The 22,545-nt window shown below is 39.7% G+C and overlaps 1 protein-coding gene across 1 annotated transcript in view; it reads right to left on the minus strand.

Annotated features, from left to right (window-relative positions):
• NHSL1 (NHS like 1) overlaps positions 1-22,545 on the minus strand; it is a 76,630-nt gene that overhangs the window by 48,881 nt on the left and 5,204 nt on the right. Inside the window, 1 exon segment of the mRNA XM_010379504.2 lies at positions 2,387-2,514. Within this exon segment, the coding sequence (XP_010377806.1) occupies positions 2,387-2,514 (128 nt within the window).

Consider the following 22,545-nt stretch of genomic DNA (forward strand, 5'->3'; position numbering starts at 1 on the left):
TGTGTTTACTGGGATGTCATGTCATATCACATCATATAAAGGATGACTTTTATATATATTTCCTTATATATGACCATTTTCTTTGCACTCATTTTCAGCAGGATAGGAGCCTGTTTTCTCGGGGGTGATTTGTCCACACTCTCACACACATCTGGGAGAGGGCTGCTTGGCTGTCAGGGTCTGTGGCAATGGTACAGAGGAGTAGAAACTAGTGCAGAGGCTAACTTCCGTCAGAGTTGAGTGTCACGGTAAGCGAAGAGCTGTGTGAGAATTAGAAATGATTTTTCCATTCTCCAGAAAAATCTTAGGATGCTGTCAAGACAATGCCAATTTGCTAGTGGACTTTATACACCCAGAAACCATCTGTCTCACTGGGCCCCATTATAAACTTTTCTTCTTCTCTGAGCATCAGTATAAGGCTAATGTATATCTGGATAAACAAAAGTCTCACTCTGTAATTCACTTTCTGGTTTTCATTTTCCCCTCATGCCAACAAGAAAAAAATGAAAAATTTCAAAATTAGAGTTCAGATTAATTTTGAAATGAATGCTTTACTCATTATAGTAAGATACTGTCTTTGTATATTTTAAAGGCTCAAAGGAGTAATCCAATATGTGAAAATACCTTTCAAGAAATAGGAAAAACATTCTGTGATAAAAATCTAGGTGGAAAGGGAAGGAATAGGAAGTTGTTGATCAAAGGGGACAACATTTCAGACAGGTGGAATAAGTTTTTATATCTATTGCACAGTAGGAATGACTACAATCTCTAATAATAAATTGTATATTTCAAAATAACAAAGCGCAAATTTCACGTCTTGCCATAAAAAATAATAGGTAAGCACAGTGACAGATAAACGCTAGTCTGATTCAATCATTCCATGTTGTGTATCTATATCAAATCATCACATTGCGCTCCATAAATGCATATAATTATGATTTGTCAATTTAAAACATTAATTTAAAAATGTAGACGAGGCGCAGTGACTCATGCCTGTAATCCCAGCACTTTGGGAGGCTGAGGTGGGCAGATCACTTAAAGTCAGGAATTCAAGACCAGCCTGGCCAATATGGTGAAATCCTGTATCTACTGAAAATACAAAAATCTGCCAAGCATGGTGGCGTGTGCCTGTAATTCCATCTACTTGCAGGCTGAGGCACGAGAATTGCTTGAACCTGGGAGGTGGAGGTTGCAGTGAGCCAAGACTGCATCACTGCACTCCAGCCTGGGTGACACAGCAAGCAAGACTGTCTCATCCAAAAAAAAAAAAAAAAAAAAGTGAATCTAAAAAAAAAAATCTGGGTTAAGATCATTTGAAGATCAAAAGTTTAAGGTGGTAATTTCCCTTCTGCTTTCTGAGGCAGGGTCTTGTTTTGCTGCCCAGGTTGGAGTACAATGGAGTGACCACAACTCAAATTCCTGGGCTCAAGGGATCCTCCGGTCTCATCCTTCCAAGTAGTTGATATAACAGATGCATGCCACAATGCCTGGCTTAATTTCCCATGTTTTGATCAATTCTTATTTTATTCTCTGAAGTTACCTATTTGAGGAAAAGGACAATAAATTTTGAATAATGTTCTTCAATCAATAAGGCATTTATAAATTGGCCTAATCCACTGAAAGTTTTTAATTAATTAAAATGGTTGTGAAACAAAACACTATTCATCAAATCTTATTTTAAGTAATAATTCCAGTGTCAATTCACATTACTTAATAAATGAAAATAAAATTACATAAATCAAAATCTTCATACATTTTTATTCTTTCATATGTATTTAGTATTAAGAAAATTACTTATCTTAAGTGGTTTGTGCATATCACCAGAGATGGCAGAGGAAAGGGAACCCAAATGTAAAATAGCATCACTAAATGAATTGGCTAGTGCAATAATATTAAGTAAATGCACTGCCTCTATTCTATCTCTATCAATAACACTGACCACTGTAAAGCAGTGGGTTCTACTATTATGAGCAGAGTTCTTTGTCATATAACTGAGTTCTTGGTCATACGAAAAATCAAACAAGAGAAAAAAGCCCTTTATTTTTCTAACCAAAAAAGAATATTTTAGATGCATAAATACACTGATTTTATGTCTCCTTTATGAATTCTTTAGATTCTAATCTTACCTTCTTAAAAATCAGGATAGTTTTATATTTTCTGAAAAGCTGCAAAGAGTATTGAGTTTCCTGTGTACCCTTTACCCAGTTTCCATTTATGTTATTCTCTTACATAATTATGGCACATTTGTCAAAACCAAGAAATTCACTTGAGACAATACTATTGATTAAAATACAGGCTTGATTTTGATATTACCAGTTTGTCTACATATATCCTTTCTGTGTTCTGGAATCCAACCCAGGACCCCGTGTTGAACTTTGAAGCTTACCTTTTGATCTGCTTCTTCATCTTCGTCTTGGTAATCATCACAGAGTGGGCTGGCGTTGGCCGCAAAGGTGGGTCCCTGAGAGTAGTACTGAGAACTGCGGTAGCCATCATGCCGCAACTTATCACATTCTGTAGAGGGGCACGCAGGGAGGGGAAGAAGGTCATTAAAAAGCTGTATTCCTCTTTGCTTACTTTACGTTTACTCTTCTTTTTTACTTTTCAAAGTTATATTTTTCTAGGCATTAACAGGATTTTGAAATAATGGTAAAAACAGTTAAGAATTATTAAAGTACCTAGTATATACTACATACCATATTTCAATTAATATTAATATTAAATTAATACTTGATGAGATTGCATTCAGAGCTCACAACTACCCTGTGAAGTAGACACCATCATTAATTCTACTTTAATTCACAGGACACTGACGTTTAGGGTAATTATGTTATTTGCTCTATAATATTATGCAAGTGAGCAGCGGACTCGGAATCTTAACCCATGGCCTTAGTTACTAGATTATGTGAAAGTATTCCACATAGAAAAAAAAAAAGCGATGCTCATGCTATGCTTGTTTCCTAGACTCATTTTAGCTAGAAGGGACACACGAGATCATGGATTATAATGTTCTCATTTTATATTAATTTTCTCAATTTAATTTTGATGTCAAACAGCCTGTAAATATTGTGTGGAATTTAATAGGAAGGCGGGTGCCAGCCTGAGACATCTGCCAGTCCACAGAGGAATGTCTGGCGCCACTATGATACCTTGGACTTCAGGGGTACTGGGGCCACTGGCTGTGTGGAAAGGAGGATCCTCTTTGAGGGGAAAGCACTGCACTGGCAGCTCTCATGGGTTGGGGCAGGTGCTGTCAGAAAATTTCCAATGGCTCTTTAAAGCACCAAGATGCACAAAGGAGCATTTGCCTCAAAAAAGGATTTGCCACAGGGTTCCTTTAAATATTGGGCTTTTTAAAGGGGCACAAAACGTGTGTGGTTTTGGAAAAGTTTTCTCTTTGCACAGCTTTATAAAAACCATGCATCTACAGGCACAGAACTAAACTAGGGCATCTTCAGAGTTCCTTTCTGACATCAGGATCCATGATTCTTCCTCAAAGAGGAGACGGCAGTCACTTCAGTGGAGGGCTAAAAATATTAGACCAATTTTAAATAAGCCAGAGGATTAAAAAAAAAGTCCTCATTCTCCTTTGCTACCTCACAGTGGGAGTGGAAGGACAACGTTTACAATTCGGAACTGCAAATCAGACAAAAATGAGGACCTGTTAGAATGGCAAGCTAATGAAAACATGCATATGTAATCATAAAATAGCTAACTAATACTTCAGTTACTTGTAGGTCAAAAATTTTGTGGTGGCAACTACTTGTAATACTGATTAAAAGTGATATAAGAAAATTTCTGAAAATTCCAGAACACAACATATTTTTAATGAGAATTTACTCATATTAATCTAACCCTTTATAAGAAACATTTTCACATTTTCTCCATTTGGCAATTTTCCTGAAATAAAGAGTATGATTAGAAACTATATTCTCAGGCTGGGTGTGGTGGCTCACGCCTGTAATCCCAGTACTTTGAGAGACCGAGGCAGGAGGATCATCTGAGGTCGAGAGTTTGAGACCAGCCTGACCAACATGGAGAAACCCTGTCTCTTCTAAAACTACAAAATTAGCGGAGTGTGGTGGTGCATGCCTGTAATCCCAGCTACTCAGGAAGGCTGAGGCAGGAGAATCGCTTGAACCCAGGAAGCACAAGTTGCAGTGAGCCAAGATCGTGCCACTGTACTCCAGCCTGGGCAACAAGAGCGAAAATCAGTCTCCAAAAAAAAAAAAAAGGAATCTATATTCTCACTCTACAGAGATAATGTCATATGTTATATAAAGCATGATTAGTACTTTTGTTCTTCTTTTTTTTTTTTCTTTTTTTTTCTTTTTTTGAGACCGGGTCTTACTCTATCACGCAGGCTGGAGTGCAGTAGCATGATGATCACGGCTCACTTCAGCCTCAACCTCCTGGGCTCAAGTGATCCTCCCACCTCAGCTTTCTGAGTAGCTGAACTATATAGGCACATGCCATCAAGCCTGGCATTATTATTATTATTTTTTAAAATGTTTTAGATATGGGGGCTCACTACGTTGCCTAGGCTGCTCTTGAACTCCTGGACTCCAGCAATCCTTCCACCTTGGCCTCCCAAAGTACTGGGATTACAGACATAAGCCACTGAACCCAGCCTGATTAGTAGTTTTCAAATGGTATTTTCTGCAGAGTGCTGGCATTCTGTAAATATTGGATTAGATTTTCTTTAAATAGCTACCTTAAAGCTAAGATTAAAAAATAACACTCAAGAATGGCTATAATTAAAAAGCAAGGCCGGGCATGGTGGCTTACACCTGTAATCCCAGCACTTTGGCAGGTTGAGGCAGGTGGATCACTTGGGGCTAGGAGTTGGAGACCAGCCTGGGCAACATGGCAAAACCCCACCTCTATTAAAAATCCAAAAAAATAAAAGAGCCAGGCATGGTGTCACACGTCGTAATCCCAGCTACTCCAGAGGCTGAGGTAGGAGAATTGCTTCAACCCGGGAGGCAGAGGTTGCAGTGAGCTGAGATTACACCACTGCACTCCAGCCTGGGCAACAGAGTGAGGCTCAGTCTCAAAAAACAAAACAAAACAAAAGTCATAAGCAACAGATGTTGGCATGGATGTAGACAAAAGGAAACATTTACACACCATTGGTGGGAATGTACATTAGTACAACTTCTATGGAAAACAGTATGAAGATTTCGTGAAGAACTAAAAATAGAATGACCATTCGACCCAGCAATCCCACTACTGAGCATCTACCCAAAGGAAAAGAAATCATTACAGAAAAAAGATACCTGCACCCATATGTTTATCACAGCACTATTCACAATGGCAGAGTCATGGAATTAACCTAAGTATCCAACAATAGTTGACCGGATAAAGAAAATGTAGTAGATACACATCATGGAATACTATCCAGCCATAAAAAAAGATTTAAATCATATCATTTGCAGCAACTTGGACAGAGTTGGAGGCCATTATCCTAAGTGAAATACCTCAGAAACAGAAAATCAAATAGTGCATGTTCTCACCTTATTAGTGGGAGTCAAACAATTGGTACACATGGACACACAGATGGAAATAAATAGACACTGGGGACTCCAAAAGGAGGGAGGGTGGAAGGGGGGTGAGGGTTAAAAATTACCTATTGGGGGGCTGTGCCAGTAGCTCATGCCTGTAATCCAAGCACTATTGGAGGCCGAGGCAGGCAGATCACCTGGGGTCAGGAGTTAGAGACCAGCCTGGCCAACAAAGAAAAATCCCGTCTCTACTAAAAACACAAAAATCAGCTGGGTATGGTTGTGGGTACCTGCAATCCCAGCTACTTGGGAGGCTGAGGCAAGAGAACTACTTGAACTCGGGAGGCACAGATTGCAGTCAGCCCAAGATCATGCTATCATACTCCAGCCTGGGCGACAAGAGCGAAACTCCATCTCAGAAAAAAAAAAAAAAAAAATTATCGATTGGGTACAATGTTCACTGTTTAGGTGATGGGTACACTACAAGTCCAAAGCTCACCATTACACAATATACCCATGTAACAAACCTGCACATATACTCCCTGAATCTAAAAAAGAAAAAATGAATAAGTAAGACTCAAGTTCAATAGTTTTACATACCACATTTTAAGACAATGAGGGAATTAATTTATTAACTTATGCTGCTAAATTAACTTTCCGGTGGTCCTAGAAATAAAGCTATTCCTGCTATCTCTGTAAAACTAAAGTCTAAAGATCTATTTATTGTTGTAAAATAAATTAGTAATTTGTAGCTATTTATCTATGTAATTCAGGGTTTTCAAATACTTTACAAATATAAAGAGAAGTCCAAAGCCCTTTTAAACTAAATTAATTTGTTGTTCAAAATTGTCTTCTTTGCTTCATTAATGAACCCTATAAGAAGTTTAAATTATAGGGCTGGGCACAGTGGGTCACACCTGTGGTCCCAAGTGCTTTGGGAGGCCAAGGTGGGAGGGCTGCTTGAGGCCAGGAGTTCAAGACCAGCCTGAACAACACAGTGAGACCCCATTTCTAGAAAAAAATTCTTTTTAATTAGCCATGCATGGTGGCATGTGCCTGTAGTCCCAGCTACTCAGGAGGCTGAGGCAAGGGCATTGTTTGAGCCCAGGAATTCAAAGCTGTTGTGAGCTATGATCAGGCTACTGCACTCCAGTCTGGGAGACAGAGGAAGACCATGCTTCTAAAATGTATAATAATAGTAATATGACTAATAATAAATAACTATGTTTTAAAAGTATAAATTATAAAACTTAACACTACTCAAACATTACTTTTACAAATCTATGTAATGTATTGGATACCATGTAAGACTGTTTCAAGAGGACGTTTCCCTGGGAAATAGGAAGAGACTGCTGGGCAAGATCATTTCTAAGGGTGATTATTAGTTTGATATTCTTGGCAATAATATTGAAAACAGCCAAAATGACTTGACACACGTTAGATTTTTAAAGACCAAATATTGCAAAATCATAATCCATAAGTTAAAAGTATGAAAGACCGGCAACTATTAGTATGTTCAGTGTGTGTCACTTTTTCGAGCCCAGTTTAAAAGACAATGCATCCTTTTTCTACCATGAAATCTATGTCACAATTTTTTTTTTTTTTTGAGACGGAGTTTTGCTCTTGTTGCCCAGGCTGTAGTGGAGTGCAATGGCGCAATCTCGGCTCATCGCAACCTCTGCCTCCTTGGTTCAAGTGATTCTCCTGCCTCAGCCTCCCAAGTAGCTGGGATTACAGGCATGCACCACCACGCCCGGCTAATTTTTGTATTTTCAGTAGAGACTGGGATTCTCTATGTTGGTCAGGCTGGTCTCGAACTCCTGACCTCAGGTGATCTGCCCACCTCGGCCTCCCAAAGTGCTGGGATTACAAGCGTGAACCACTGCACCTGGTCAAAAAAATGTTTTAAAGGTAGTATAATAAATGGTAGTAAAACAAATGAAATATGATGCTGGATCTAAGAGAAGGAGAAATTCAGAAAATTTTCCTCTTGTCAAGTTGCAACAGATCTCAGGTTCTAAAACCATGGTTTTGTTCATTAGAAATGGAGTTTATTGTCTGTGGAGTGAAACAAAAGTGAGAGCAAGCCATCATGAATAAGCAAAGACTTTTTAGACACTGAACTGAGAGAGTAACTGCAAAGCAGAGCATAATTTAAAGCCAGGTTATGTCTGCAACCACAGGCTAGAAACAAGATCCTAAATGTAAACTTATAAACTGTTCATTTCTGGAATTTTCCATTTAAAATTTTCAGACTATGGTTGACTGCAGGTAGTTGAAACTATAGAAAGTGAAACCACAAATAAGAGAGGAGTACTTTAAACATGCTATTATCTACATGAGGAAAATGCAAGGTGCTTAGTGATGCTGATAAAAGTACATGGACATTTTTACCACTGACTTCTGTAATCTGTCATGATCGATTTCTTCATATGTGTAATTTCATAAGAGAAAGTATACAATGCAGTGAAAATTTTCCTGAATTTATTATAAAGATTCTGAAATATAATCTGAGGGGGCAAAGTTCTTAAACAGATGGTTACTAAGTATGACCTGCTTAAATGAGAGGGAGATGGAGAAATAGAAGAAAGAGAAATTGAATGCAAAGTGGACTAAGATGGGATTGTTTTTCTATTTCCCAAGGAAATGATGTGGGATGATGAGTGGATGCTAAAAGAAAAAAAGTAAGAAGTTTGCTGACTTCTTAGATTGTGTAAGAAAGGGAAAGGACTGATGGAAGAAACAGTCATTCCTCTGTATCGGAAGGGGATTGGTTCCAGGACCCCAGAATACCAAAAAATCCATGCATACTAAAGTCCTGCAAATCACAGACCCAGAAAGTCGGTTTTCTGTATAATGCAGGTTTCACACGATGTGAATAATGTATTTTCCATTCGCATTTGGTTTCAGATGCAGAAAATACCTGAGTATTGTATTTTCCATTCACATTTGGTTTCGGATGCTGGACCCAGAATGTATGGAGGGCTGACTGTATTGAAAAAATCCATATAAGTGGGTCCTCCAAGTTCAAATGTGTTATATTCAAGGGTCAACTGTATTTAAAACAAGCACTGCAGTGTGAAAAGCCAGAAGGACCAGTTCGGTAGGCCAGTAGTCATTTTTCAGGTCATGGGTAGTGTTGACGTGTATGAGTGAGTTGCTAGGAAAGTTTTGAAACATTCGGGTTAAAGCATAATTTGGTATTTCTAGCATGGTATTCTACATATACCATATTTTAAAATCTGAATGTGGTTTATTTTTAACAGTATTAAATCTTTTTTTTTTTTTTTTTTTTTTTGAGACGGAGTCTCGCTCTGTCGCCCAGGCTGGAGTGCAGTGGCCGGATCTCAGCTCACTGCAAGCTCCGCCTCCCGGGTTTACGCCATTCTCCTGCCTCAGCCTCCCGAGTAGCTGGGACTACAGGCGCCCGCCACCACACCTGGCTAGTTTTTTGTATTTTTTAGTAGAGACGGGGTTTCACTGTGTTAGCCAGGATGGTCTCGATCTCCTGACTTCGTGATCCGCCCGTCTCGGCCTCCCAAAGTGCTGGGATTACAGGCTTGAGCCACCGCGCCCGGCCAACAGTATTAAATGTTTTGCAACCTTCCTACTGTAATTCAAGGTCATTAAACGTTGGGAGGACTCCAGTACCAAAGTTAATTATAAAAACAGCAGTCATGATGTACTGCCGCAGTGAGAAAGTCCTATGATGATCTAGAGTCTAAAAAATTTTTTTTCAGATCACTGATTTTTAAAGCCAATACTACTGACACTTTTCTAAACTGAAAGCCTCTTGCTATCATTATCTGATTTGTGTTCACAATAATTCTCTGAGAATTGAAGGAAAACAGTTGTTGTATCAGTCTTACAGATTCTGAAGCCCAGGTATAAAGTTTCTGGTAGTTTGATGTTTTTAAAGTTCTATCCCAGTTAATAATCTACCAGATTATTAATAACAGGGCAAAAGGACAGTTCTATCACAAAACTTCATCTTAGTCCTGAAGGACTGAGAATACATAAGACTATAAACATTCATGTTTAGAAGAAAATAAATTCCAGCCCAATAGCTGAAGTATTGTATAGCTAAATAACCTAGTTTGAGCTTGTGAGTAAACACATAGGAAAAACTGACTGTACCTAAATATCATGTATTGTGAATATTAGAGAACTTATTTTCTTAAGGAAAAATCAAACCAAAGTGCATTTAAAATAGAAGGGATTTATTTACCTACCCCTTCATTAATTTGTTGGGCTTGGCAATATTGGAAAAGAGAAAGAAATCATACTGATGTTGTAGTTAGGATTCTCCCTTGTCTCTCATGTATGATGAATTTTCCAAAAGTATATTTAGATTTTCCATAAATTCTTCAAAGCAGTTGAACTTCAATTTATTTAAATTGTCTTCAACAATAAACAAACTAGAACATAATTAAAAGACAATAGATGTTCAAACATTTAAGTTATTCAGTTGTGTGTAGCGTATCAAAGAGGTGAAAAGCTGTTTTAAATCTTAAAGACACTGTGTATTTAATAGAGATCTTTTCAATGAATATTTTCCTTTATAATTTATACTAGTTTTAAATAATAAGTTTCAAATAAATAGGCCCTATTGGTTTATTATTAGACTAATGATTTATTCTTTTCTCCCTTCCTCTCTTTTTAGAGCAAGAGTTGTTATGTAGCTATACAGGAATATGTATAATAGCATAAAAGCGTGCTTTTATATTTCAAGTATTAAACGCAAATTTACCTCCTAATAAATGCAAATTTGAGCCCATAAGACCACTTCTTCACCAATTATCACTTCAGTGACACTTAGCATTCAAAGCAACGTAAAACATAAAAAAGAGAAAATATGTGTCTTTAATGATTAAGCCCAAGATTTTCTAAAAGTTCTAAAAGTAAATATTTTATCTCTTAATGGAACCTATAAAGACAAAACATTCCAGATAATGGAGTACAATATGCTTAGCTGCAGGTGAAGCAAGAAAGAGAAGGTCAACATGAAAATACGCCAACTATCACCCTGGTGTCAAGAAAAAGGGAAATTTCCTGAAGGGAGTAAGTCTTACTTTGCCTCAAAAAAGGAAGATGAGGCCAGGCGTGGTGGCTCACGCCTGTAATCCCAACATTTGGGAGGCCAGAGTGGGCGGATCACAAGGTCAGGAGTTCAAGACCAGCCTGGCCAATATGGTGAAACTCCATCTCTATTAAAAATACAAAAATTAGCTGGGCGTGGTGGTGGGTGCCTGTAGTCCCAGCTACTCAGGAGGCTGAGGCAGGAGAATTACCTGAACCCAGGAGGTAGAGGCTGCAGTGAGCTGAGATGGCACCACTGCACTCCAGCCTGGGCAACAGAGTGGGACTCCGTCTCAAAAAAAAAAAAAAAAAAAAAAAAAAAAGGAGGATGAAAGTTACCTAGACTTATACTACCAGAAAGATGGAAAAGGGAAAGTCAAGCTGGCAACAACTATGTTTTCTTTCCAACCTCCAGATTCAGTGATTTTCCTGACCTGTGCTTTGGCCAGCCATTTCTTTCTAAGCCTCTGAACACTCCTCTTTCAGACTGTCAAGGCAGAGCTAACTTGGAGAAAACACAGAGTGAATACACAGAGGCATCAACACCAGTTTCTCAAGTCACCTTTGCCACCAACGAGAGAGAAGAGCAGCAGCAGTCAAGAGCTCCAAATCTAAAACTGGGGAGCTGTGCCTTGGAATCCTAACTTGTAGCTTGCATCGGGTAGTGGGACTAAAGGGTTACATTCCAGCCTTCAAGGTGCTTACAGTTTAGCTGCCTGATTAGACAAATTCACAGGCCAATGTACAGAGCAGTGGTGTCCCAAAGTAAGGTGCATCAGAATCCCCGGGAGGGCTTGTTATAAAATCACTGCTGAGTCCACTCCCATATCTGATTCAGTAGGTCTGGGGTGGAGCCTGAGAACTTGGATTCCTAGCAAGTTCTCAATCAATGCTGATGCAGCATCCTGTGAGCCACACCGTGAGAAAACTGTTTCAGAGTAAGGCAAATACCTAAAGAGAAGTAGAAATAAAATTAAAGGGATCAATATGATATCCATTTAGGGTGGAGGTGAAAGTGAAAGAGGAGAAGTCTTCTCCACTTAGAGGAGGTGTTAGGTGGGGCTCCCAAAGAGGGCAATAGAATTTTGCTTCCTATATACTCCACGTTGGAAATGATAAAAGGCCCAAAGGAAAAGAGGGTTGGTCTGTTCTTTTTATTATGTCACAAATGATCCACACTCACCAAGTGAATAACTTAAAAGGGAACATAAGATAAAGAATTTAGCTGATACGGTACAGATCAATGGTGGGGGAATGCTATATCTGGTATCTACCTTTAAGTCCCTAAAGAATGCCATTTTGTTCCACGAAAAACTTTAGTTTTGCTACTGTAGAAATGTGTCTTACAGGTCAAGATTCCCTTAAAATGCTTGGAGGGTTCTTACATTTATTTTAACATTCCACTCCAGCTGCAACTGCAGGGAAAGCTTCCTGATCAGGCCACCACCATCTCTCGCCTGATGGTGACCTCCACCTGGTCTCCTACTTTGACTTCCCTTGTCTCCTTTACTGTGAACTTTCAACGCACAATCAGATTGATCCATTTCGAAATAATGAGTCAGATTATGTCACTTCTGAGTTCAAATCTCTCCACGCCCTGAATGTAAAAGCCAAAGTCCTCCTAATGGTTTCTAAGCCCTGCATGATCTGGCTCAATGTGGGTGGCTGGCTGGTGCTCAGTGAGTTCCTTAAATGAATGAATGATCTGTATTTATTCAGCAGCATGCTTGAAAGGGTATTTTAACTATATGACAAAGGTGATGGCCCCATTGCTCACCCAGGTAGATTTTATCCTCAGCCACATTTTCCGCCTTCATCAACCCAAGGCATATGACCTGACCTCCCATTAAATGGGCCTCTTCTCCCATCCACAACTCACATATTTGAGTAATAGGTGGATGAGAGGAGAGTAGGTGGAACAGAATGAATAAGGAAGATGATGTCTGGTGCACCATCGTGGTTATCTATCCAAGGAAATTTTGCCTCAGTAGAATTTCAGGGAAACTGACCAATCTAGGATTAAAAAGTTAACTGCATCACGGGCAACTCCCCAAAGCTTTCTAGTCAGACAGAACAGATGCCACAGGAAAGCTGCAGTTTCAGAAAAAGCTTGCAGGCAAGTTTAGGCAGGGAGTAAGATGGAAGAGAGGAGGTGGTGACAAAATGCCACCTTTGAAATGGACGGTTTCTTTGCCAGAGGAGGGGGAAAAAAAAGGAATGATGAGGAGACTGCCTAAAAATTATTTTATAATAGCACAATTCCAAATGACTTCTCATTTCAATTTACATTGTATATTTAGCAAAATAAAATGAGCCGGTTGGGAAGAACCACAGAGGGAAAATACACTATTAATTGTGGTCACTGGCTCAACAGTCTAACTGGAAATGAATTTGTTAACAATGCATTAACACACTTTAGAAAGACTGGTTTTCCCCCATGTCTTGGGATCAATATCTCTGTCACTGACATTAAACACCATAGACAATCTCATTTTATGTAGAAGGGTTAAAAATAAAAGGCCATTTTGATTAATATTCTTGCTCTGTGATTAACTCCTATTAGAGTGAAATTAAAACCTCCAAAAACAAAACAAAACAAAACAAACAACAACAACAAAAAAACCCTTAGGAGTTAAACATTAAAACTTTAGCCACTGGATAAACTGTTTGTTAGCTTTGTTTTTCATTGCACGCCATGGCAAGAATTACTATTAAAATGTCATTTGCCATTGCAGAAAACCAGCTTTTAACATTTCTTCTTGTCACGTGCCCAGATTAATTTAGGAAGGCTTGAAGAACTAAATCTGATTTAAATGAAGGTGAAAGCTTTCTGATGCCATGATTAATGCGAGTGTGCTGAGAGTATGCAAGTCCTAGTTGAGCACCACCAGAGAGAGCCGCCAAATTGGAGGCGATCTCATTTCACTTTAGAATTATAAAGCCATATCATTGGCAGCAGAGGAGCATCACCAAGGTTACTCAAGATCAAATAGCCTGCAAAGATTCTAAGCCAACACCAGAGACTTCGGTTGTACGGTGAATAACAAACCTTATCCACAGTACCTTCAATGTAGCGTTTTTATGCTGCCCTGAGTGAAATATAGAGGCCACTCAAGTTACTTACTTTATCGGGAGTTAAAATAGAATTGCTGAAACAGCAGACTGGCTGCAGACACAAAAACAAAACAAAAAGCCTTTGTTTAAACAATCCGTAGTGCTTTGTTAAGACCTGGATCATTTAAATGACTGTCTTTGCCATTGTATCTTTTCTGTGTTGCTTACCGTTTAAAAAAAAAAAAAAAAGGTGTGGGGGTGGGGGGCAACACGTCTCTTTAACTATCTGAAAAGGCAATGACTGTTCATTTTTCCTTTGCTCTTGTATCCGACTTCCCTCTCCCGAGTTAAGGACACCAAGGAAAGCACTTCTTTCAGGGTTACTGTACCCAGAGTAGTACTTAGTGCTATAGACAATTCCATGCCATCAAATCCAAGAGAAGTTAAATAGCCCCTTTTTGTATATAAATCCTGTTCTGCTAATCCCATATTTTTGTCTGCTCTTTTCTTTTTTCTCAATAGGGCATTTAATCCATGGTTTCATCCAGCTGGGCAACTTTCCCTCAGGACAAAAATTCCAATAAAGCCTAATGAAATACCACACATTTTTTTTAAGCCTTTAATAACATCATTTGTCTTTGAAAAGTCAACCTAATTAAATTCACAAGACCTGAGCGAGAGAGCACCAAATAAAGTCATCCTTTTCACCAAAGAACTAACAATATGGTGGGGGGCCATATTGTAAGCAAGGCTCCCACACCATGTAATGAGCAGCCTCCATCTCTGGCTCCATCTCATAACATACTTCCCCAATTCCCTCTAGGAGACAGAGGCTGCAACCTCCGCCCCTCCGCTTTGCCCTGAGTTGACTGCCTCCTCCCTGCCTCTTCAGGGAACATCCTCCCATTCTCTTTCCATATCTGCAATCCTTTCCCCTCAGCCTTTGTCTACAGCCCTGTTTGCATAAGCTCTAGTTTTTAAAACATGTTGTAATATCAGCTGTACCCTGCCATCACCTCAAAATACTATCCCTTCCCTCTCTGCTCTGCTGGTATCATTCACTCACCTTCATTTCTTTAAAAAAAATTACTTTTACTGTTTTTCTGCTTATAAAAATCATTCTCATCTCAGGAAACTTGGCTTCTTAATCTAAAGACTTCCTTGAAACTGCCCTTTCAGAGGTCACCAATCGCCACCTAACAACCAATTCAACATCCTCTTCTTACAATGCCTCTCTCCCCACCTGTGAGCACCACGATGACTGCCTCATCCTGGCTGACTTTCTTCTTCCCTGCTTGCGCTCTTTTGCAGACTTCTCCCTCCTAGTGCCCTGAAGGAAAGCTTCCAAGCCTCAACCCTCCCTCCTCCTCACCACTGGCCCTCACCATCCCCAATCTCATCATTCCACATTCTCACCACTTGTTCCCCGGCTTTGACTCTGATCCCTCTCCTGAGTTTTAGATGACTTTTCCAAACATTTTCAGGCCCTCTACAAACACAACAGTATTTGCAGTCCCAGTCACTGGACTGTGCACTAGGGACACATGAGTGAAAAGACAAAGCCCTGTTCCCACAGATGTTACTGTCAAGTGGGGAGATAAACGTGCAAACACAATTACATAGTGTATCATAAGCAGTGGAATGGTGGAGTGTAAGCTTCCATGACAAGGTAGAAAAAGGCTTCCTGGGGCTGCCCAGGGGAATCCAGGAGAGGTTGTGGGGGACTCTAGCATCCAAGGATGACTCTCAAAGGGAAACAGGAGTTGGCCAGGTGTGAGAGGTTGTGGTTCAGAAGGGAAAAGGTATGGCTTGGGACATGCAGTGGGCAGAAAGAAGAACAAGGCAAGCTAGCATTCCAGTTGAAGGACTTTATCACTACACGTGAAGGCGCAAAGTAAAAAACCTGGATGGGGGAGTAGAGATGTCCGGGGGGCAAAGGTGATTCCGCAGATGAGATGAGACAAACAGGCTTGAGTTCAGGAAGGTTTCCAGATGCTAAGAGCTTAGGTTATATTCTGTTAATAATGGGGAGCTGGTGAAGAATTTTTAACTAGGACAGGATGACCAAATTTGTTTTAACTTGTACACAAGCTAGTCATACATACATCTTATCTCTGGCTAGCTTTCAGCCTCTGGAGGAAAGCACTAATGTCATTCATCTTTGATTGCACTATAACATCCAGCCCAGTGCCTCACTTGTAGTATGCACTTAGACAATTTTTCTGTCCACACAGACTTAAGATGACACATTCCAGTTTGTCAGGACTTAGGCTCAGCCGTCAGTAATATCTTTGTGTCAGTTAACTTCACACATATTACCCTCAAACAGTTAAGTACTGAGAAGCCAATCAGAATTTTAGAGCTTAGCAGGGAACACAGAGATCATAAATTGTTTTTCAGAGGAGGAAGCCAAGTACAAAGATGGGATACGACTCCCAACATCCTGCAGCTTGCCGCTGACAACACTGCAACCAGAATTCTGGTCTCCCATCTCATCTTCTGGAGTCGTTAATGACAAGATGTCAGTGATACTGCGGTTTTGCGAAATAAGAGACAATTATACTTCCTTCCCCCGTTCAGTGGCTTTTTCAGAATAATAATCCTCCTGCCCCCCAATTCTATACCAATATTTGTTTCAACTAGAAAATGATTTAAAACTGTATAAATCAATGTAAGTAATGAAAAATTTCTTGCTTGAATCTTATGTGGCTGGGCGTGGTGGCTCACTTCTGTAATCCCAGCACTTTGGGAGGCTGAGGCAGGCAGATCACCTGAGGTCAGGAGTTAGTGACAAGCCTGGCCAACATGGCAAAATCCCGTCTCTACTAAAAATACAAAAATTAGCCGGGCACGGTGGTACACACCTGTAGTCCCAGCTACTTGGAAGGCTGAGGCACAAGAATCACTTGAACCCAGGAGGTGGAGGTTGCAGTGAGCCAAGATCACACCATACCACTGCACTCCAGCCTGGGCAACAGAGCAAGACTCTGTCTAAAAAAAAAAAAATTAAAATACCTTAGCCAGAGACATCTGACCTTCGCCTTTTGCACATCAGTTTTACTGAAGTATTCTTTGGGAAGTAGCAAACTAGGCAAATTGTAAACTCAGCTGCAAGTGCTAAACCATTAGTGTATTTATTAATTTCAAATGTTTATCTTTCCTTCCCTTGTAACCTGTGCCTATTTTTTTAAGTCTATTGAGTTACTAATGACCAATTATAACCCTTAAAATAAGCACCAAATGCCATTAAGATGAAAGCCTGGTTATAGATATTAATCAGACATGTCGTGACGCTTCCTTTATTTCTCTTAGACTTATTTGAATTTTAATGAGATCGGGGGTGAGTGAGGAGACTTCAGGATCAACCATGAAGTCACCACCTTTAGGCAACAAATTTGCATTTCTAAATTAACTGGCTAAAGAAACCAAATCCATGAGATTCCCAGGGTGAGCTTTGTCCCTGTGAACTTCCATAAAGTGGAGGGCAGCTGAAAGGGCATCAAAGGGACAGGTCTCTTCAGTGCTCTTGAGGTCTGAGATCAGAATAGGCCAGCGTGTGTGAGCACCAGGAACCCTTAACTTCTCTGGGTCTTGCTTTGCTTATCTACAAAATGGAAAGGGGGACTGACCAGAGGACTGGGAGGCTCCTTCCAGCTCCAGCATTCTAGGGGTCTTTCAGAGGTTGATGGTGAGTGGGCAAAGGCATCTTGCTCATGTGGATGAAATGAACCTGAGTATTAAGCGTCTGTCACTGTCATCAGAAGTGTTCCTTGTTCTGTTCCTTTATCCCTCCTCCCCACAGTATATTCTCTGGAGTACAACAGATAGGAGAGAAAGCCCCAACTAAATCATAAGGCCATTTGAGATTTATAAAATTGTATCTGTGTTCCATTCCACTTCAATTAAAATGTACCCCTCCCTCCATAGACACTTGTAACTTCCACATTGAGGGGCAGGTACATTGAGATATGAACACTTTACATGAATATGTTCATTTCATTCCCATGTAAACAGATATTATGGTCTTTATAGATGAGAAAACAAGATCAAAATGTTGAAGAAACAAACAAAATTAAACTCAAATAACCTATGCCTAGTATGTAACAGAGTCAGGACTAGAATTTAGATGTGACTCAAGTACTTCACATGACACCTGGACTTCTGTTAGAAAGCAGGAACATGGCTGGGTGTGGAGGCTCACGCCTGTAATGCCAGCACTTTGGGAGGCTAAGGCAGGAGGACGGCTTGAGCCCAGGAGTGTAAAACCAGACTAGGCAACATGGCAAAACCCCATCTCTACAAAAAATACAAAAACTAGCTGGGCACGGTGGTGTATGTCTGTAGTCCCAGCTACTCAGGGGGCTGAAGTGGGAGGATGGATTGGGTCCGGGAAGTCAAGGCTGCAGTGAGCCATGATCATACCACTGCACTCCAGCCTGGGCAACAGAGCAAGACCCTGTTTCAAAAAAAAAAAAAGAAAAAGAAAAAAGAAAGGCAAGCAAGCAGGAACAGGAAGCTTCTGAAGTTTAGGTCACATTTTGACCTAAGTAATGGTTATATAGGTGTTCACTCTATTTCTTAAGCCGTACACGTTTTTATGTACCTCTCTGTGTTATATGTCATATTTTTTAAAAAGTTAAACAGAAAAAAGAGATGAAGAATTCAATGTGGTTAGCACCAGGTGGGCAAAGCAGATGTCCATCTTGGGCCTGTCTGAGGTAGTGAGCAGATGCATCATGCCGTCAGGGAGAGCTCTCAATCAATGTCCACAGGCTGTTCCTGCAAAGGCACCTCCTAGACAGTCCTGGGAAAGCGCCACAGGACCTTCAAGTGGAGAACCGATAGCAAAAGACAAGGGGTATCTGCGATATCTCAGGGACGCATGTGCTCTAGGCAGATAAATAAGACAGACAAGCAACCTCATCAAATCCAGAAGGAGGCCCACAATCTCTCCCAAGACAAACATACTTGCCTACGCCAAAAGGGAGCAGGGAGGCTTCATGACAGCTAAGGGTGGATGCAGTCACCCTTAAAGTCTGCTGTTGGTAACTGTAGAGAAATCTGGCTGGAACAACTTGGAAATCTAGTTTGTAATTTTAGGAAAGGTAAATCATTCTCTCTTTTTTTTTTTTTTTTTGAGACAGACTCTCACTTCGTCACCAGGCTGGAGTGCAGTGGCACGATCTTGGCCCACTGCAGCCTCTGCTTCCCAGGTTCAAGCGATTTTCCTGCCTCAGTGTCCTGAGTAGGCCGGGACTACAGGCATGCGCCACCACACCTGGCTAATTTTTGTATTTTTAGTAGAGATGGGTTTCACCATATTGGCCAGGATGGTCTCGATCTCCTGACCTCGTGATCCTCCTGCCGTGGCCTCCCGAAGTGCTGTGATTACAGGCATGAGCCACTGCACCGGGCCAGTAAATCATTCTTTAATGTTAAACAGGTCGATGTGTGCACAATTGTTTTTAATCACTTGGTGTAAGTAGTTATTTTTTCACATTGTGTCATAAATTCTCAACTCCTATCCTTTCAGGCATAATAAATATAGCCCTCTGACTTTGAATGACATAGGCCAGATTCAACACTCCTCCTTGTGCTCACACTTTTAATTCTAGAGCCATAGAGCATGCTGACCTGCTAAAATGCATTTCTTCAGGAAAGAGCTGTGACTAGAGAACATTTCTGATGCCAACAACAGCTGCTCTGTGAACTAATTCAGGCAGGAGTGTACACAGAGACAGTAACTAAAGTGCCTGTTATACACACTGTGAGAAATTATGTTTATCTCCCTCCCAAGTTGGGCTTTTTGGGGATGGAGGCTTAAAAGTGACATGTCTTTATTTCAGCCTTTAATATGCTCATAGTTGTCAAATGAGGTCTACAGGTGACAAAAAAGCAAAATCTGAAGGTCTCATTCAGCTTACTCCTATCTCTTGATTTCTTTTCTACTTAGTTGTAGCCCTTTCCATAAAACTAAAAACTATGCAGATAAATGTTTAGCCAGATTTAGGTTACTTATCATCACAGCTATCTCCAATGAAGTTCATGAAGGATTCAAACAATGCTGGACGTAAAAAGGGTAGACTTCTTCTGGAAACTCAGTAAGAAGCTGAGTGAATTCTTCACAGATAATGAGATCCATCTTCAAAATTTATTTTTTGTTGCTAGCCAGGTGTCTATTGAACCAAATAGTAAAATGCCATTTTTAAATCTGGGTAAATGTTGAGTATCTCTTATCCGAAATGCTTGGGACCAGAAATGTTTCAGAGTTTGGATTTTTTCTGATTTTTGAATATTTGCATTATAACTACTGATTGAGAATCCCTAATCCCAAAACCCAAAATGCTCATATGAGTACTTCCTTTGAGCATCATGTCAGTGCTCAAAAAGTTTTGGATTTGGGAGCATTTCAGATTTCTAATTTTCAGATTAGGGATGTTCAACCTGTACATGTTTGTATCTTCATTAGCAGTGAACCATTACCTAAATCTCTAGTAACAAAACAAATCAAGAAACAAAACCAAGACATTTAATCTAAGCCTGTGACCATCACATTTTATCAAAGTCTCCAGAGACTCTCCAACTGTAAATACAAAAGGTATCTGCTATATTCAGATTAGAGTAGAGCGAAATTATACATGGACAAGAGCCTGCTCCACGTGCCATTTTACACATCTTGAAAGACTATCTACTCTCTCACATGAGGATGGGAGCAGGAGGGAGTGGTGGAGTTAGGGGACCTCCCAGGGCTTTTCTTTCTTCTCTGACTGAGCCCTCTCTCCCTGTGTGCACAATGTACCTCAGGCACACCTCCATCACACTACTGTCTGTTTACTACTGTAAGACAGTAAGCTTGCAGCAGCAAACCTCAAGACAAGCTCTGCTACAAGCTGCTGCCAAGACAGCAGGCCTAGCTCTTTAAAGTTGAGGACCCAGAAACTTTCATCCATTCATTTAAACAGTCCTGGCATAGAACCGAACAGATGCTCAATATTGATTAACTTATGTCTATTATCCGCTTTTATGTACTAAGTCAAACTCAGTTTTTTCAACATTTTCCAGTAATTCTGTGGCTTCTTCAGTTAATCTGTTAACTACTAAGGATTTATGCATTATTTTACAAAGTATATGTTTACATTTCATTATTCATTTATTGATACTCGCTGTGTCATTTCCCCTCACACTTTATGGTTCCCAAGAGTAGACTAGCTCCCCATAAAAACTGACAGACTAATTCATACAATAAGCATTTAATGGAGATGAAAAAGCAATAACCTGTTTAATATTAAAGAATGGCATTCTTTTCTTAAAATTATGGACACAGTAAGAATAGAAGAAGAAACAAAATAGATTACTCACTGTGAATAATTAGCTACCTTTCTATATTTTTAAGTAGAGAATGCTGAGGTTGAATGAACTTAGACTGATAATTTATATAACATCAAATCTTAATAGTGCCACATATTCAGGGACTGATTTTTTAATCTTCACTGAAATGAGGTAATAAATACCTTGTGCTCATGTTGTGTTTATTTCAGGTTGCTAAGATGATACAGGGGAAGAGGTCCATGAAGTTCTGTACATGTGGTTAAAAGTAAATAACTGAGAACAAAAGAACTCAGATAATCTTTCTCATTTCATCCTTCCCAACCACTGTTCATAAGTCTATAATTTATCTAAAATCTCTTACGAAGTTTTAAAATCCAGACTTTAAAGGTTGCACTGCAGGAATTTTCCAAAGTTATTAATTTTATTAATAGTAAATCCCTTTGATGAACCATTTTAGAGCATTAAAGCAATTATGAAAGCATTTATCTTTTCAAAATCAAATTCAAGTTTAGGCAAAACCAGCGGGGATATATGATATTTCATCTAGATGTACTACATATTCAAAAAGAAAAGCATAAATGCCTATAAACAGATGTTCAGTTTTTCAAGGGGAGAGAAGTGAAGTCCTGATCTGGAACTTGAAAATACATGAAATAAGGAGTGAAGCACAGTTTCCTGGAGAGTGATCAAAAACAGTCGAGCCTGAATATTCAAACTCACACATACCTTCTTGAAAGTGTTTTCTACAAGCCAGACCATGTAGTGCTCTGTTGCTTAGGAGCTGGGCAGGGAAATACTAACCAGGCACTGCCTCAGGGATTTGTCCTGGGAACGGTGCCATTTAACATTCTTATTAGTTATTTGGTGGAGGAAGGTGAGCTATAAGTAGAGAAGTTCCTGGTCACAATTTACTAAAGATAAATCACCAGGAACTAAAGGGATCTAGAAAAAACTCTGGTTGGATTTAGGTACACTAAGGGACCAATATTATGACAGCAACAAAGCTCAAACCACAACTCCAAGGCCACTTACAAACGAACCAAACAAATGCCATTCTTCTCATTTAAGACTGAAGTCACTAAAGATAGGGGTTAGTCAGGCTAAATAAAAAGGAAAACCAACAATGCCCTCATTTCTGAATAGTTCAATAGCAAAGCTATGAGATACAAGATACTGGAAGATATATTGGATAATCTAAGCATTATACAAAAGATTAAAGGAACAAAAAATAGAGCCATGATCTGAAATGTCTGCACAGTTCTGTTCAGAACACCAAATCTATGGTGAACCTATGGATAGCTATTCTTTCTCTCTCCAAGCAGAAATTATCTGCCCTCTTTAATTCCCATACAGTAATTTTTGGTTTGTCTCCTCAGTATTTTCCACATTGTGATTTGCACAAGAGATGCAGGCATAAATTCTTTGAGAGCTAGGACCCTGCCTTTGTACTCTGCAATTCTGCCAGAATAACAGATTCCCAATAAATAAATCATTGTTAAAGGCAGTATAGTGTAGCAGTTAAGAATATGAGCTCCACAGCCTTAGACTGTCCACGTTTAAATCCTGGTCCTACTGCTAA

Source organism: Rhinopithecus roxellana, chromosome 4, assembly GCF_007565055.1.
Source record: "Rhinopithecus roxellana isolate Shanxi Qingling chromosome 4, ASM756505v1, whole genome shotgun sequence".
Taxonomy (NCBI): domain Eukaryota; kingdom Metazoa; phylum Chordata; class Mammalia; order Primates; family Cercopithecidae; genus Rhinopithecus; species Rhinopithecus roxellana.